The sequence below is a fragment of the Thermobia domestica genome, chromosome 1, assembly GCF_964235325.1.
Source record: "Thermobia domestica chromosome 1, izTheDome1.hap1.1, whole genome shotgun sequence".
Taxonomy (NCBI): Eukaryota; Metazoa; Arthropoda; class Insecta; order Zygentoma; family Lepismatidae; genus Thermobia; species Thermobia domestica.
The window spans coordinates 165,015,193-165,032,923 of NC_137454.1; the positions used below are offsets into that span (position 1 = coordinate 165,015,193).

Below are 17,731 nucleotides of genomic sequence, written 5' to 3' on the forward strand. Positions count from 1 at the left end.
CCCATCACTTTTTAAATTCAATGAAAACGTTTAAAAAAAATCACGTATGGTATATTCTATGCATTCTGCCACCCAGGCCATAGCCAGAACACTTAGACAGAAGGGAACTCAAAATAATTTTGGGTGGGGGTTAAGACTAACTTAAATTCACTTTATATTCATACGTGCTAAGTACACAAATGCTATTCTACTGAAATACGATTTTTCTTAATGAGCTACGTAGCACTTAAACAATTAGCACAGTTTAGTTCGATGTTAACAACTTCCTGAAAATTAAAATTGATCACAAAATGGATAAACTAACTAACTCTATGGCCTATACAAAACCCAGAGGTTCAATGCCGCGTTCACAAAAGCTCTCCATTGACTTCTGTTCTTAGATAACTGAATCCTGTTTCTTCTTTGTATTCCCATTTTTGCGAGATCCATCTTAATACTGTCCTCCCATGTGCGCCTAGGTCTTCCTAATGGTCGTTTTCCGATTGGATTTCCAGTTAAAACTTTGAAAGTGTTCCTACTTTTTTTTTTTTTTTTTTTTGTTACATGACCTACTTATCTAAGTCTCGTGGACTTGATGATCCTCATAATGTTTCGTAAACGGCATAAATTAGGCAGCTCTTCGTTATGACGTTTCCACCATTTCATATTCCCTTTCCTCTTGGATCCGAATATTCGTCTTAGGATTTTATTCTCAAATACTTTCAGTCTGCATTCTTCTGTCAGAATAAGCAACCATATAGCACAACAAGCATGGTTATCGTTTCATATATTTTAATCTTCAAATTCCTCGACAGAATTCGCAACGACAAAAGATTTTGAACTGAATAGTAACAGGAATGTCATGCTTTCAGTGGACATTAAATTTCTTCATGAATATGGGTTTGGTCTGTTAATATTGATACTAGTTATTTGAAAGTATCCACTTGTCGAAAGAATTATTTCATATTTTAGCGCATCATAATTTGCAGTATTATGATCCCATCGAACTTCGAGGCATTTATTTCCTCTCCATTTACTTCTAAATCCATCTCACTTCAAGCATTTAATAAAACCTCTACATTTCTTTCTATTGTTCTCCTATCACCCCATATCAGATTTAAATCATCAGCATACGCTATAACTTGGTGAATACCATTCAGCTCTAAGCCCTGCTTGCTATCTTTGATTTTCCTTATAGTGTACTTCAGGACAAAATTGAATAATAATAGCAACAACGCATCTCATTGCTTCAGGCCATTTAAGGGACAAGAAGTTTGATAGTCGGACTTTACTTTGGGATTCATTTAAATATGTCTTAATTAGTCTTACTAGTTTTTTCGGCACTCTGAATTCTGTAAGAATGTTGTACAATGTTTTCCCCCTAACTGAGTCATAGGCCTTTCTGAAATCAATACATAATTTATGTACCGGGATATTGTATTCCTATTTCTTTTCCAGTATTTGTTGAATGGTACATATCTGGTCGATAGTTGATTTCGTCAAAATCCGCGCTGATAATGTCCAATAATTTCATGCCTGTATGGGGACAATTTTACTAACAATATTTGAGAAGATTTTATAGGATGTTGATAGAAGAGAAATACTTCGATTATTACAATCGGTTTTGTCGCCTTTTTTGTGAATCGGTACAATGATTGATTCCACTTTTGTGTTAGTTCCTCCTTGTTCCAGATAAGGAGAATGAGTTTGTGAATCTTGTTCCACAATCTTTCCCCTCTAGGTTCCAGCTAAAATCAACTCAGTTCGGATTCGTCTATCCCTGGGATTTGTGTTTTTATAATGTCCTTTTAGCGATTTCTACTTCGGTTCAGTTAGACTCTGCAATATATGGTTCTGCTGTGTGCATTTCCCTTTCTCCAGGCATATTAGTTTTTAGCTGCGGGTTAAGCAAATCGTCAAAGAAATCTTTCCATCTATTCAAGATGCTATCTGTATCAGTGAGAATTGTTTCGTCGGCTTCCTTTAATAAATAAGTGCAAGGTTGATAGTCTTTCTTAACTTAGTTGATGACCTTATACATGTCTAAAATGTTTTTGTTGTTACTATTATCCTCAAATTCATTAATTTTAGCTTTCAATAAATCGCGTTTCTTCGTTCTAAAAGTTTTGGAAGTTCCCCGCCTGATGTACACGAAATTTTGTGTAGTTATATCGTTCGGGTTGTGTAGCCAACGTAGTTCTGCCTTTTTTTATCTTCTCTAGTGTTGTAAAAATAAAAAGTTTTTTTCTGTGAAGCTTTTTAAATTTTTAAAAAAACATCGTTCTTTTTCATGTTTTTTAACTGTTTTTTTTTTCTGGCAACTATTATTTATTGATTTATGTTGCAGAGCAGTGTAATAATCGGCAGAACTTGAGTCGAAGTTCTCGTAACTTACAAATCCTTTGTTTCCTTGCACTTTTAGGAGCAAAATGGAGGACTAGCTCAGGAGAGAAATGCCCCCGGAAGTAGGAACGAAAAACACAGTTCTGATTGGTTGGCGTTATCCATTTCTTGCAACGTTGCATTCAAATAGCAGAAATCAAACGTCTGTTCTTGTCGGTCTTCCTGGCCGAGTGGGCTAGCGCTATATGCTAATAACGAAAATCTCATTTGGCGTGAGTTCAAACCCGCCCCGGGGAGCTTTTTAAACTTTTTTTTACATTTTTATAACACTTTTTAAATTAAAATAATATGAAAATACTAAAAAATGCGATTTACTTACTTTTGTGCAAATAAGTAGTAGTAGTAGTAGTAGTAGTAGTAGTAGTAGTAGTAGTAGTAGTAGTAGTAGTAGTAGTAGTAGTAGTAGTAGTAGGAACGGGTTAGAAGCCCCGCAGGGCTCGTTTTGTTCCCCTTGTACTCCATGATATAAATTTTGTTACCAACTTAAAACAACTGGCTAGGATAGCGCGTAAAACAGGTGGCTAGAGTAGCGCGCGAAAAAACGTACTTCCGGAAGCATTACTCTCCCGAGCGGGTCGTCAAAATGGTGTGATTATTATACATTTGATTTTGTACTTTTACTATTTTTTACTAGTAATTCGGGTTGTTCTCTCACTCTCCCGTTTCGGCCCCGTATCTGTCTCTGTTACACAAGCACGGGAAGTCATCGAATTTTTCTGCTGAGCTGTTATTGCTGTTCTGACATTGCCTGCTACAGTAGCAGCATGTGAGAGATCATTCTGTACCTATGCCGCAGTATAGATGAACGAAAAGGCTGGAAAAAGCTTGTTTATATTAATCACAATCTTAAACCTGCACGTAAGAGTAAGGTTGCCTTGGACATCTTTGAACCAACTTTTGGTTCGAACATTCCCGAAATATTTCTGTCACCACATCAATGCTCAACACATCAAGAACATCTACAGCGAAAGAAATCGACGAATGTTTCGAAACTGAAAGTGACACTACAGACAATTCGCAATTTACGCTACATGATACTTCGAGCGACACGCTTGAAGTGTCTTCAGACGATTTTTAAAGTAAAATTAATGAAAACAACGTACAAAAAAAAAAATAAATAAATAAAAAATAAAAAATAAAAAAATAAAAATAAAAATAAAAAAATAAAAAAATGACGATATTTGTATGTTTATAAAACCATAGCCTTTGTTAAAAGTAGCCACTTAAAAATATTTTATCTCCTTAATCTGATAGGTTATTTACGTAATCGCAAAAGTAACAGATGCCGTTTTTTGATAACATTTAGAGTTGTACAAAATTATACTTAATAGTCTCGTTGTTGTAAACAATAACTTCATAAGAAAGAAAAAAAATCGCTCCTTTTTACATCTTAGTTCAATCATTTTAACTTCTTAGTTCTGTAACTATTCTGTCCCCTATTATTTTCAGCACTTCGCCGGTGTCGGATCTAGCCCGGGGCCGGGGGTCTAGGCCCCCCTATTTTTTTTTCAAAGTTTAAAGCAAATTCATGATATACCAATTATAGTCTGGGTTCTGGCTGCCCCCAGTTTTTACCTTCTAGATTTGCTTCTGTCACTTTCACATTGGTTTTCCGTTGTGATCCAACTAATTTTCTTGATCTTTCTTCGTACTCATACCTTGAACACTTCTAGAAGTGTTTGATTGTCCTTCTTTCAGACCCAATACTTTAGAAAGTATTTGATAGGTCGTTCTTTCAGCTGACATCTGCATTTCAGTTCACACTGTGAAATTATTGTCGACTTCCAAAACTACATAAGTCAAACATTCTAACATCCGATTTTAATACACAGATAAGGGGTGAGACGGCACATGTTCTTGGGACGCAGAATCTATAACAGAAAACATTTTTTTCTAGCTACTTCTTACCAACTTGATCTACGAAAATTCAACATTAAAAAGTGGGAGGAACAGATCTCTGCTACTTCTAATTACAATAGAACTAACGCCGAGACTGGATTTATTTTTGATACTCTAAATTCCTAAATTCAAACAAAGAAAGAAAAAAAACGTATCTAGCTATTTATTACCAATTTTACACTACAAGGATGAATATTGGAACTGGAAGTTGTAGTGGGTTTCCAACCCCCTCCGCTTTCAGCAGAGTGATATGGGCAGAAAAAAATCTATTCTCGAGATTCTGAATCCACACCAATTAATCATTTCTCGCGGTCTTTTAGCATTTTTGTTCTATTGCGATTACAGAAAAATATCTACCACTTCCGGTTGGAAGAGAAGGATAAGGACGGAAATGGAAAATATTCTCAGGATACTGAATTCACATCAGAAAACATTTTCTCATCTATTACCGTTTTGTTCTGATATCTATCAACAAGCGGATCGACGGGCAGTTGTAGGAGTTCATTATTTACTTCCCGTATTTATGTATAATATAATTCAGAAGTGTAGGAAAGACCTACAGCATACGCGTTTCTTCTTTCTAGGTGTTTCATTTGCTGTTTCTAATGCTTTAATTTCATGTCTGCACTTCATGTCTTCAATAATAATATTTGGTCTAGGAATTAATTCGTGCGGGTGGACAAGAGATGGCGCAACGAACGGAGCGTCCCACAGTTCCGTGTATCCACACATGTGTTGCAAACCCCTGTCATCGCGTATCGTTCGTAGTATAGGGCAGTGAATTAAAGCGTCAACAACACCAGTTTGTAGTTAAGTGAACATGGCGCAATTTGTGCCTGATAAAGTGTTTTTGCGGGGTGTCCTGCTGCATTACTTTAACATGCAGAAAAGTGCGACTGAAAGTCATCGTATTTTGGTGGAAGTGTATGGTGACCATGCTCTAGCTGAGCGAACGTGTCAGAAGTGGTTTTCACGGTTTAGAAGTGGTGATTTCGGCTTGGCAGACCAAGAGCGAGCTGGACAGCCAAAAAAATTTCAAGACGAAGAATTGACAGCATTGCTCGAGCAGGATTCGTGTCAAACGCAGGAACAACTTGCAGCAGCATTAGGCGTTGATCAAACAACAGTCTCCAAACGCTTGAAAGCCATGGGAATGATTCAAAAGATGTCACATTGGGTTCCACATGAATTGAAAGACAGAGACGTTGAAAGACGAAAAACCATTTGCGAATTGCTGCTTCAACGACAGAGCAGAAAGGGGTTTCTGCATCGAATTATTACGGGTGATGAGAAGTGGATCCATTACGAGAACCCTAAACGAAAAAAGGCCTGGGTGAAACCAGGTGAACCAGGTCCATCACAACCAAAACGAGATATTCACTGTGCAAAGGTTATGCTGTGCATATGGTGGGATATGAAAGGTGTGGTGTACTATGAGCTGCTGCAACCGGGTGAAACTATGAATGGAGAACGTTATCGACGACAATTAATGCGTTTGAAGCAAGCTCTGGCCAGAACACGACCAGAATGGGAGAACAGACATGATAAACTTATTGTTCAACATGATAACGCTCGCCCACATGTCGCAAAACCGGTCAAAACCTATTTAGAAAATGTCGGATGGGAAGTTTTACCCCACCCGCCGTATTCACCAGACGTTGCTCCTTCGGACTACTACTTGTTCGATTGCATGAACAACGATTTGATTGGACAGCGGTTTACTTCTTCAGAAGATATCGAAACATGGGTCTCTGACTGGATCGCTTCCAAGGATGAGGACTTCTTTCGCCACGGAATCCGTACATTGCCTGACAGATGGGCGAAAGTGGTGGCTAGCGATGGACAATATTTTTCTTAAGGTATTTATGTATTTTGTGTTTGTACTACAGCTTCAATGTGTGCGTACCAACCGCACGAATTAATTCCTAGACCAAATACTACCAAAGTTCTGAAAACTATTCACCAGATTTATTTCTTTTTCACCTATATGTCGCATGTAGTAAGCATAACTTTATACTCGAATACGAATAAATTGCACGGCTGGTTGATTGCTTTCGAAATTTACTGTCCCTTGTCAGTACTGAAACTATGACACGTGAACCTAAAGTTTAACGTGAGATTTGAATCAAATTAACTCCTACCGAGAATCGAACCTGAGTTTTCCGCAACAAAGTCACAAACACTAATCATTGATATTGGCCGACACGTCAATATTAGTTAATTCTCTGCTTTGGTGTAAATGACCATTATTAGTGTTTAACTAAATATTAAATTATGAAGGGTTTGTGCTAGTCAGAGTGAAGGACCACTAGTCAAGTCATCTTGCGCTTATTTCTCGAGAAATTAAATTCCAGATGGCGCCGTGCCGTGCAGACTTTGTGGTTGATGAACCCGCTGCATGGATGTTATAGGCATATTTCCGCTTCTCCCATTTTTGGAGTCCAACAATTATTCCATCATCGTTTATAATTGTATCATCGTTTTCCTTAACTTGAAGAGCATAATGACAGCTTGTTACATCATATAGTTGCAAATTGTAAGGACGCATGTACTGAAGCTAAAAATGCATTCAAACTGAACTCTTCATTGAATCCATAATCAACCGTGAACTCCTGAAACTATTTTGGTATATCATCTATGATAATTTCATTATATATATATACCTTGTTGTGTTACATTACTATATCTATGCGCGATATCCAGGGTTTTTTGTCTCACATTGTCAGATAAAACTCGGAACAGTGATACTAATTTAAGCAATAGGTCCTGGCTTAGTCTAGGTGCTAAAGAGGGATGCACCTTCAGCACGGAGGGCTCAGATTCGATTCCCGGTGGGAGTGCATGTAGTTTAAGCTGCATATTAAGTTGCAGGTCCATATAGCTTCGATACTAAAAGATGCCTTTAAATCAAGACAACTAAATAACCATTCATTAAAATGGAGGTTCATTAAAATGGAATAAGAAATGAAGGAAATGATGGAATGAATAAAGTGGGAGGAAACGGGAGAACCTCGAGAATACCCACGCCGACGGTGTATATCCACCACAAAGTTCACTTAGCGCGAGCTGGGATCTAACCAGGGACCTCACGCACTAAAGGTAAACGCTCTACTACTGAACCACCGTGGCTCCTAACTAAAATTGTACGGTAATTTCCTTTTCAGGACATCCTTGCAAACTGAATAAATTTAATAGCTCTACCTTTAAAAGAGTATTCTGTCTTTGAAGAAAGTCTTTGTTTCTATATAAGATGAATGGAATATTGCCGTCGCCGATGGATATCTCTAAGACAATGTAAGTGCATGAGTTACACATTGACACAAATTATATGTACAGCCCTTATACGATCCATTTTTTTTTTTTTTTTAATGTATGCTAATATTAAAATCGTCCATAACAAATATTATATCCAATCTTATTTCCGATACTTCTTACATTTCAAAGTTATACAATTAATTCTAAAGTTTCTAGTTTAACGATGTTGAATGCCTGCGCTATCTTTGAGTTTTACTCCATTGATTTATATGGGGGACTGTTTTTGTGTTTTCTCTTAAGAGCCTGCCTTACTAAAAATAATACGAAATTTACCATTTTTCTTTTGCTTAATTATTCATCAGTGAAAGGAGATAATGAAATGCAAGTTATAACAATCATAGATAATGCTGTTCTATAACAGAAAATATGAACCTGAAGAATGTTCAGTGTTGCAATCCACAGAAATTACAGTGTTGCCAGAAAAACAATTTCCCTAAAATCTAAGTTAAGACAAAGAGTAGACGAATGAACTCAATTGCATTTGATTACGTATCATGTTGTTTTGGTTTCTTGTGAACTACTTTTTAATTAACATTATTATTTAGTTTTAATAACTGTATGTTAAAACTATTTTATTTATTACAAACTAAATACAAATATTATTTAAAAAGTAGTTCACAGGAAACCAAAACAATATGATACGTAACCAAATGCAGTTGAGTTTGTTCCTCTACTTGCAGCCTTAACTTAGATTTTAGGGAAATTGTTTTTCTGGCAACACTGTAATCTCTATGGATGGCAACACTGAACATTCTCCAGGTTCATATTTTCTGTTGTAGAATAGCATTATCTATGTTTGTGGTGACTTGCATTTCATTATCTCCTTTCACTAATGAATAAACAAGCAAAAGAAAAATGGTAAATTTTGTATTATTTTTAGTAAGGCAGGCTCTTAAGTGAGATTAATGGTTTGATTTTACTGGTTTCTGTTTCAAATCTATTTAAATATCCTTTACCTCCTCAAAATTAACTTCTATTATGTATTATTTCAATATTTAACTATCAAGTTTAATTTGAGTAATATTAAATAATGGATTTTGAAAAGGCAAAGGACACTTAACTGAACTTGAAGAGGAAATCAGTAAAATCACAAAATTAATGTACCAGTTTATTTCAAAGAAATCAGAGAAATGATTCCTCATATAAATTAATATGTTAAAAAATAAAGAGCAGGCACTAAACAGCATTAATACATACATTTTGTCATTACAAACATCTAGAAGAGACACAGACAGAAAAAGAACAAAGACTATGTGTGCCTTATGTATCATTTAATCAAGACAATGGACGTGTTTACTAGATTTTTATTATCAAAGATGGTTATCAAGGTTCTTTATTGAACAATGAATAGTCACTCTCCAAAGACACGTACACACAAAAGCAAACGAGTTCGTACTTTTTTCTGTCTGTATATTCTCAATGACATTTGATCACCTGTTCTGAAATTTCTTCTTCCTGGGCCGCCGTAGTTCACTGATGGAACGTTCACCTCTGGTGCATGGGGTTCTTGGTTCGATCCCAGCTCGCGCCAAATGAACTTTGTGGTGGACAAACACCGTATGCGTGGGTTTTCTCGGAATTCTCCCGTTTTCTCCCACTTTCTTCATTCCACCATTTCTTTCATTTCTCATTCCATTTTAATGAACCTCGCTGTATATCTATTTATTTATCATTTTAACTATTAATTTACCTAGGTATTTTTTTGTTATTAATTAACTTTTTGAAGTTTTCCTTTTTGTTTCTGTTCTTTATTTCATTCTTTAAAAAAAAATCATTTACAAAAATAGTATATGTACCAATATATTGTACGTGATCGATGAAAACTCATCTTATGTTGATTGAACTTGGTATGGTGATAGACGTTGGCGATCCATATGAAATATTTTGCTGTGAAAGCCTTTGAGTCCAGAGTTATATGAACATCAAAGTTACGGCTTGGACTTCGTCAAAGGAAAGCACGATGGCTCAGTGGTAGAGCACTTACCTCTGGTGCGTGGAGTCAATGGTTTGATCACCGGCTAAATGTGTTGTCCATGGGTTTTCTCGGACTACTCTCGTTCCCTCCCACATTCTGATTCCACCAATTCTTCACTTGCCTTAATCATTCGTCTCCTTTAGCCTCAAATGCATAATCGTAGGACGTTAAACCGAAGGATTTCATCTTTTCATTTGTAGACTTAGTCAAATGTTCACTGAGACATAAGAGAGTAAATTACGCCCTATAAGGCGGTTGGAGAATTATGTTGTAAATGAGGTATGTACTTATAATAAACAATTGCCAAAATCTATTAAGGACTTTTTTCGTAATAGGAAAACGCACTCGTCTTATCATTTACTTTTCTAGTTTTTTAATACTTCATTTTAACTTGGTAGTCCATTCTTGGATCGTTGTGCTGTCACTGGCCTGCATCATGACGATGACAAACAACCCTGCTGTTGATGTCCCCCATTAAACCTCCCCCTTCAATCCATGGACATTTCTCATTATATTTTGATCATTATGTGAAATAATTTCCCAACACTGAAAAACTATGTTTCTTCTCACTATCTGAAATTCATCATGGCTAGTTCTCAAGAAAACATGGGATGGTTATAAATATAGCATCTCAACTTTTCAAATGTAGACCGTGCATATAAGCACGCGAAATTGGTTTGTTATTATATGATTGCAATATGATTGTTAACATTATCCTATGATCATTGATCATTAATAAAATAAGAAGCAGCAAGTTTTATAAAGTGAGAAAGAAACATCCAAGGGTTGCTTTATGCAACCGCAGTTCACTCGGTATTGCGCGGCCTCAGGCTCCTTATTCTCATTGAGGCGCTCACTAATCTCTTGATTTGGCTCTCAGTAACGTAACTGGATTCACATCTACTAAGAGATGAGGCTCCCAATTCTCAATGAGGTTCGAACTCGTGTTCACTAGCCCCATTGGGGCTCGCACTCGGGCTCTGATTCGCTACCAATTTATAGCATTTGTGCTTTACTGATCTTGAGACCCCGGGTTCGCGAGTTCGCACATCTCTGGCGAAGTATAGGCTCAGAAATAACACAATTTGAACAATATGTAAAATTCAAAGTACTCAAAATTCAAGTTCTAGTCTGTAACATAGTTCCATTAAATGATTAAATTTACAGCACGACACCTCTGCTTTATCAAAACTGGGTTATTGAATGAATAAGTAATAAATTCTGTGATTTATTTCTGTTACAGTCACCTATAATCTGAATTAAAGATATCTTAAATGGCAAAAGTATCGTTAGGGACACCCAGGGGGGGGGGAGGTTGAATACTAAGAGAATTTTCAGGTTTTCAACATATTTTTTTTTAAATTAAAAAGTTTTAGAAAAGTAACAAAGCTATTTTAGTATGAAGTAAAATTGATAATGATCAATCACTTACCTGTTCCTCTTTGTAACCCACACAGGTCTCCATAAAAACGGATCTGTTGTGTAGCTGATAGATATAACTCTTGCCCACGGACAGTCCATCGGTAACCAATCTTGAGGCCAACATTTCGAATATGAAGACTCCTCCGTTTCTTCATCATCGTCCTTCTCCACACTCCGAAACACCTCACTTATACCTTCACTATCACTATTACATTCCGATTCGTTATTATTATCTATACGAGAGTTCACTTCACTACAGTCTTCGGAACGTGCGTCACTGTCACTTATGCTGACGGAACCAGTGTCAGTGTCATCTTCCAACTTTACTTTCCGTCGTTGAGGTATCTTTGTCACTTTGTTCCTTGACCGCGGCCACACTCCTTGCTTCCATGTTTTGGTTAAGGATCCGTGAAGTCCATGTATAAGAATAATATCTCCACGTGCTTCGTCCTCTGGAGGTTCATACAAAACACAGATTTCTACACTTTTTTCTGGTTCTGGGGGAGGAGATTCACAAGTTTTCTCGTCGTTATGTTTGGAAATCGAAAGTCGGAATTTGATTTTTAAAGGCCTCAGCAGGGGATCGATCTTAGCTGGAGAAATAAGCAATGCTGGAAAGAAAAATAGTACAACGAACTTAGTACTAATATATATTAACAAATACAGACACAATAATACATTTAATAATGCTGACACCAAGATAAGACAAGATCAACCTGGGTACTCAAATGCCTCCTTTCAGAGTTAATAGGTTGAAGAAAACATGAAAAAAAAAATAATAACTTTAAAGGTCCATAGCTCCAAAAGTATGAGACCTACTGTCGTCAGGTCAAGACTTCATTCAGGAACTAGTATATGCGCTATCCAAATATCCATGTTTCAGAATTCTGCGGTACTTCTGCAACAATTTTTGTAGGGGTAGTCGGTGAATACTTCAAATTATATGCCCGTAGCCAAACTTCCTCTATAAAAATTGTTGGGTAAGTACCTTAGTATTCTGAAACATATATTTCTGGATAGCGCACATATCAGTTTCTAAGTGAAGTCTTGACCCGACTACGGTAGGTCCCATAGTTTTGGAGCTATGGAACTTTAAAGTTCATTTTGTTTTTCATGTTTACGGCAGCCTATAACTTCGAAAGGAAGCATTTGTGCACCCACGTTGGTCTATATTTTTTGGTCTTAAATTGGTGTTGTCATGAATCACCTCCCAAACGCTGTCGGTGTTGTTTTGGAACACCCTGTGTATATATACTTAAAAAAATAAAAAGGTCAATCAACTGATGGATGAAAAATACCAACGTTGAATTATGAAGTATTTTATGCCACATATCTATGAAATGTAACATTTCGGTGTAATATCTTGTTTTGTTTAGCTAACAGTTGTACTTCGTGTTGTTTGTGTGTGCATTAGCAAGACAATAGCAGTACAATAGCATTTCTTTCATGATTCGTTTACGAATAATTTTGACAACGTGTTTTGAGTTAGCGTATAGGTTAAACAAATTTTTCATTGCCAACACATTCTAAACAACAAGTTTACAGTGCTGTTAACACGTGTGTGCATCATGCAAAACTTACGACGAAAATATTATCTTCCATATAAGGCAGTGATTGTTGTAAAAATTAAAATAATCACGTCATAAAAATAAAATTACTCGTCAAGGTACTTAAAAAGTTACATCGAATATCCGAACATGTTCATTCCTTGAAAATGAGCTAACTTTTTGTGGATTCTAACGACATGTTGAAAATATAAATACGAGTAAGTATAAGAAGCAAGATTAGTTACTATAAATTCCAACAACAAATCTATTGATAATTTAAGTATGTTTAGATTACTCTATTAAATTTCGTAAATTATTGTTCAGTAATAAACTACAGAAAGTATAAGACATTTCGAGCGAAAAACAAAGTCAATGTAATCAAAAGCCAGAGAAAAAGTACCGAATTGGATTCCTATTCTTTCCTATCCTAATTAATAATTTCCCTAGGAGTAGAACATGTATGTACTGTTAGAGGAGCATGGGGAAAATGTATCAAAATCAAAAATTTTGCACCAGTAAATGCATCCAAGAAGAAATGATTGAAATTGTTTGTTTCTTTTTGTTGAAACATAGCATTCTTTTTCAGTAGCAAGGCTATGTTATACGTTGACCTACACCTTAGGGAGGATCCGAATCACCGTAATGAGTTCAAATTTAAATGGTCTCAGTGGAAATCGAACCCAGAACCGCGTGTACCACAGGCACGCGCAATAGCCACTATATCAGCTGGAAGGGCTAAGTGGATAAAAGAGATCTGAATATTTAGTGTAATTGTGAGAATTTCAATAAAAGATCTTATGATTATACAGAAGATTCAGTAAAAGGTTGTACGAAATGTAGGACTGTTGATCTGCTCTAGTTCCTGATGGAGAAAACACAATGATTGCCGAACTTATGACATTTTTAATGTAAAAAAAAAAAAAAAAAAAACGAACACGTGTAAATCGTAGAGAGCAATTTATTTTAGTAGTATACTTGACTCGCACATCTTCATTAAATAAGTTTTAATGTGTACAAGTAAAGGAGTAAATCCGCAGCTTAGTCATCAGCAGATCTCTGAAACTATTAGGCGAATATAAGTAAAAAAGTTTGTAAACAGAACGCTGCAGCCTAGCTGTTGCGCACCTAATCCTACATTTCCCCACTCCCTTCTCCGCGACGATGATGTTTTGCAGTGTTGCAATCTGCAGGGAGCGGAATGGTCTGAAGATTTTCTACGACATTTGAGTGTAAATGCTTATATTGACTGCATTAAATTGTTAATGCATTTTAATATTTTCCTCTTTGAATATTAAAAGAATTAAATATGATTAGGGGTATTTCTTACTAACGTAATATATGAATTAAATCGGTGAAAAAGTTCGCAATGAATTTTGTTCGCAATCCTTCAGTTTCACTCTCCCACTCAACTGAGTCTGTATTGGCCGATGAATCTGTCGCATTGCCGCACCGTATTGTTGCAAATTATTGGTTTAATAAATTGGAAAAAATCTCTTGCCAGTTCGTACCAATGAAAAAATTATAACAAAAAGATAAATTTTCCTTTCAGAAGGCGTGAAGGGACCGCCCCGTCGGAAAGCGCCACTGCTTACAATGTATCCATGAGGTAGTCTGCACGAGCCCGGCCCGTGAATTAATAATATGAGGCCCGACCCGAGTTAGAAATATGTTTTAGCATTTAGGCCCAACCCCATATGATAATCAAATGAGCCCGAAATAAGCCCGAATTACAAAAACTTAACAATTAAGACAAAATTGTATTTTTTTTTTATTTGCAACAATTAGATGTTTAATTTTGCAGTTTAAAAGCTTTCATGATTCAGAGACAACAAGGAAATAAAGGTTATCCTTTACATTTACTTAACTATGAATTCTCTAAAAAAAAAAAAAAAAAAAATATATATATATATATATATATATATATATAAATTCTCATATAATATAAACTGACATTGTCTTGAAGAAAAAAAACAAGACACGTTGTTCCCAATGCTCTTGTTCCTTTAATTCAGTGTAGTAAGCAGTATTTTCACTCAGACAAGCCAAGCCGCGGTGGCTCAGTGGTAGAGCGTTAACCTTTGGTGCGTGGGCTCCCTGGGTCGATCCCAGTTCGCGCCAAGTGGGCTTTGTGGTGGACAAACACCGTGTCAGTGGGTTTTCTCAGGGTTCTCCCGTTTACTCTCACTTTCTTCATTCCACCATTTCACTCATTCCTCATCATCACCGTCTCCCTTAGCCTCGATGCACAATCGTGGGATGTAAAACTGAATATTTCACTTCATTTCATTATTACAGAGCTATGGTTAGAAGGAAACATCTTTATATAGGCCTATACAGAATGATGATTACGATGACGTGTTCTGTCTGAAGGCAGGTCTTTGACTTGCAGCAGCTCCCTGTGAAAGGTGAACCCATGTTGGTTTGCTATTGCCTTCCATGAGATGAAAATGACATCCTAACGACGAGGTCGAACGTATACCTAGGGTAATAATTAAATCAAATATTTTAATTGCAACTATGCCAAATATTTTGATCCGCACTTCTGGAAGAGGAACTAGCTGAAATAAAAGAAATCGTTGAACAAAGTTTTCTCTACTAGTTATCAGTTGTTATACTTTTTTTTTTTTTTTTTTTTTTTTTTTTGCGCACAAGTTGTATCTTCGGCCTTGGAAGTCGAATAATTATTCATTCTTACTCAGAAGGATGGGGGGCGCAAAATGTTAAACATTATAACACTTGAGACATAGTTTGTACTAACAATAGACTGAAAGCAGCTTATTTGTTGTCTTATATTGACAAAAATACTTTTGTCAACTCGTCTCATTGAAGTAAGACAGAAATATTTCCCTTTCAGAAAGATGCGCCCCCGTTATGTATTCGCCCTTGGTTCAGCATCGTAATGCTCTAGTAGGCTCGGCTGTCAGGTCAGTCTTTAATGTGGCATCCAGAAATTTAAGTCATTCGCCTTTTGGTTTCTGTTCGTTATAAAGCTTAATAACGAACATACGTGAATATACTACCGTAGAATACGAAGAGCTACCACCGCAACGCATTTTCAAAAGCGGGATTAAATGAAATGGACCACTGATATGAGAATTACGAGTCGGTACTATAACGCTACACGGTAATATTTGTCATTTATTTTAGCAGGTGATATTTGTTGTAACATAAACTTGCTGAGTTAGTATCACTGGAACTTTCAAAGACAGACCAGTGGATGGAAGAGTAGTGGGGAGGATGGCAGAATACGAAGTGCTCCGTAGCGATCTGCGCATCTTGGTTTGAAACTTGTCGAGTTATAGCCTTAAAATTTTGTATAAATAATTTCCCTGTACACTATTTTGGGTTTTGTATATAAAACAGTATTACCGAAATAATGTGACCTCTAAGAGAGAGAGAGAAAAGGTGGCGGCTTAAAATTATTTTATGAGTTCTCTAGATCTCCAAAACTATTATGCGTAGATCTTTGAACTTTTGTAGTGATAATCATGTGCTCTACAAGAAGATTGTTACTACAGCTGCAAATGAAGCGCTGTGGGTCCTGTGAGTATGGACCCCTTCCATGAAATCTCGACTTTTCTGTAAATTTAGACTAATTTTAGGGGCAACTACACAAATGTTAATATAATATCCTCATATTGAATTTTGAGTTTCCAAAAAGCTTTGGATTCCTTCCGAAATAAATTACTGCGTACATGCCTGCTTAGAGTCGCCTACGAGACAAGAGTTAAGGCTATCTCGTCTGAAAAAAAAAAAAAAAAAAAAAAAAAGAGTCGTAAAAGTGAAGTCTCGTCTTAGAAAGTGCATCTTTTTCTACTGGAAGAGTTCTGTTCTCCTTTCATGAATAATCCTACAATTGATTGATTGTATTAAAACAAAAAACTGTTACGTCAAGACGAAAAGGTTACCTGAGAAACTTCTCATTTTGCTCCAGTAATAGCAGAATGCCCACGATTTCGAAGTTGTTTACAAATGTATATGAGTCAAGGTACGCTATTTCTGTGTGTACTTATAAGTCAGCTGTATAATACGTATAGTAAGTAACACCAACACAATACATCATACTTAAAAGATTGTGCAAGTCTTAAACGTAACTACTCTGTACAAATGAAAACAAAACAAAGAGAGCAAAGAACATGTGACATTGAATCAATTCACGTTGTTGTGTTGTAATTAGTGTTTAGGAGGTGTAGTAGTAGTTTATGTTAAGCTACGCAAAAGCTATTTTAGTCTTAGCTATCGCAGAGTACGTATTGTAGCTAAAGATCTTAATCATGTTCTCCTCTATTTGCTTATTTTGTGAAGAACTTTCGAGGCATTACCGTGGAAGTCAAAGTAGCTACGATGTGTGTGTGTTTTTTTTTTTTTTTTTTTTTCACGCATATGGCATTATTTTACTCGAACTGACTTAGGATTTTTCAAGATTAATTGTTGTATATTTTATTATTGTTTAGAAAACTAGTACAAGAGCCTATTTACACTTGAAGTGACGTAATAGTACACAATGAAACTAGGCGTCTGCATTCGTTTTTAAACCTTTGTTTATCCGTTTCCATTGTTTGCGAGAATGTTGGATTGTGTCAGATCAGGACTGCTCTACACTATTCACAGCGCACAAGGTCTTGGCTGTTGTGGTCAAACAGAAAAATGTGAATCTCCACATCTCTTCAGTTTTAACTTCTCTGCACCTGCTTTCGCAAGCCTCGTCAGCTGCTCACGAGATTAGTTTGCCGGAGTTTAAAACGAGGATTGAATTCTTATTCTTTTTCATCTGACATAAGACCTACAAGTACGACTTTTTGTTCGTTTTCACCTGGTCGATTTTTTTTATTTGCTGTCAATGAACAAAAAGTAATCATATAGTATAATTATATAGTATATTTAATTAAATACCCGTTCTTTAAATTTTATGTATCACACACTGAAAGAGTAACTAGTTTATTTACCAACGAGAAACTTCGACAAACGGTTCGCAATATTCCAGAGTTTATTTGAACATTCACAAAATTTTTAGTGCTATGTGAGCACCAGGTTACGATCCCTCCGGCTTATCCCAGAAATATCCTGCTCTTTATCATTTTTCAGCACGTCCAGCAAACATTATTTTTGTATTGCCCGGGATTGTTTTGGATTTTGCGTTTAAAAAATACAAATAAAATTAAAATTTCTTAAACAGTTTGCTTCATATGAG

The 17,731-nt window shown here is 36.1% G+C and overlaps 1 protein-coding gene across 2 annotated transcripts in view; it reads right to left on the reverse strand.

Annotated features, from left to right (window-relative positions):
• Nucleotides 1–17,731, reverse strand: part of LOC145690684 (protein SERAC1) — a 192,344-nt gene that overhangs the window by 112,148 nt on the left and 62,465 nt on the right. For both annotated transcript variants that reach the window (XM_081765825.1, XM_081765835.1), the window contains exon 3: nucleotides 11,004–11,604. In XM_081765825.1, coding sequence (XP_081621951.1) covers nucleotides 11,004–11,604 — 601 coding nt within the window. The remainder of the gene's footprint in view (nucleotides 1–11,003; nucleotides 11,605–17,731) is intronic.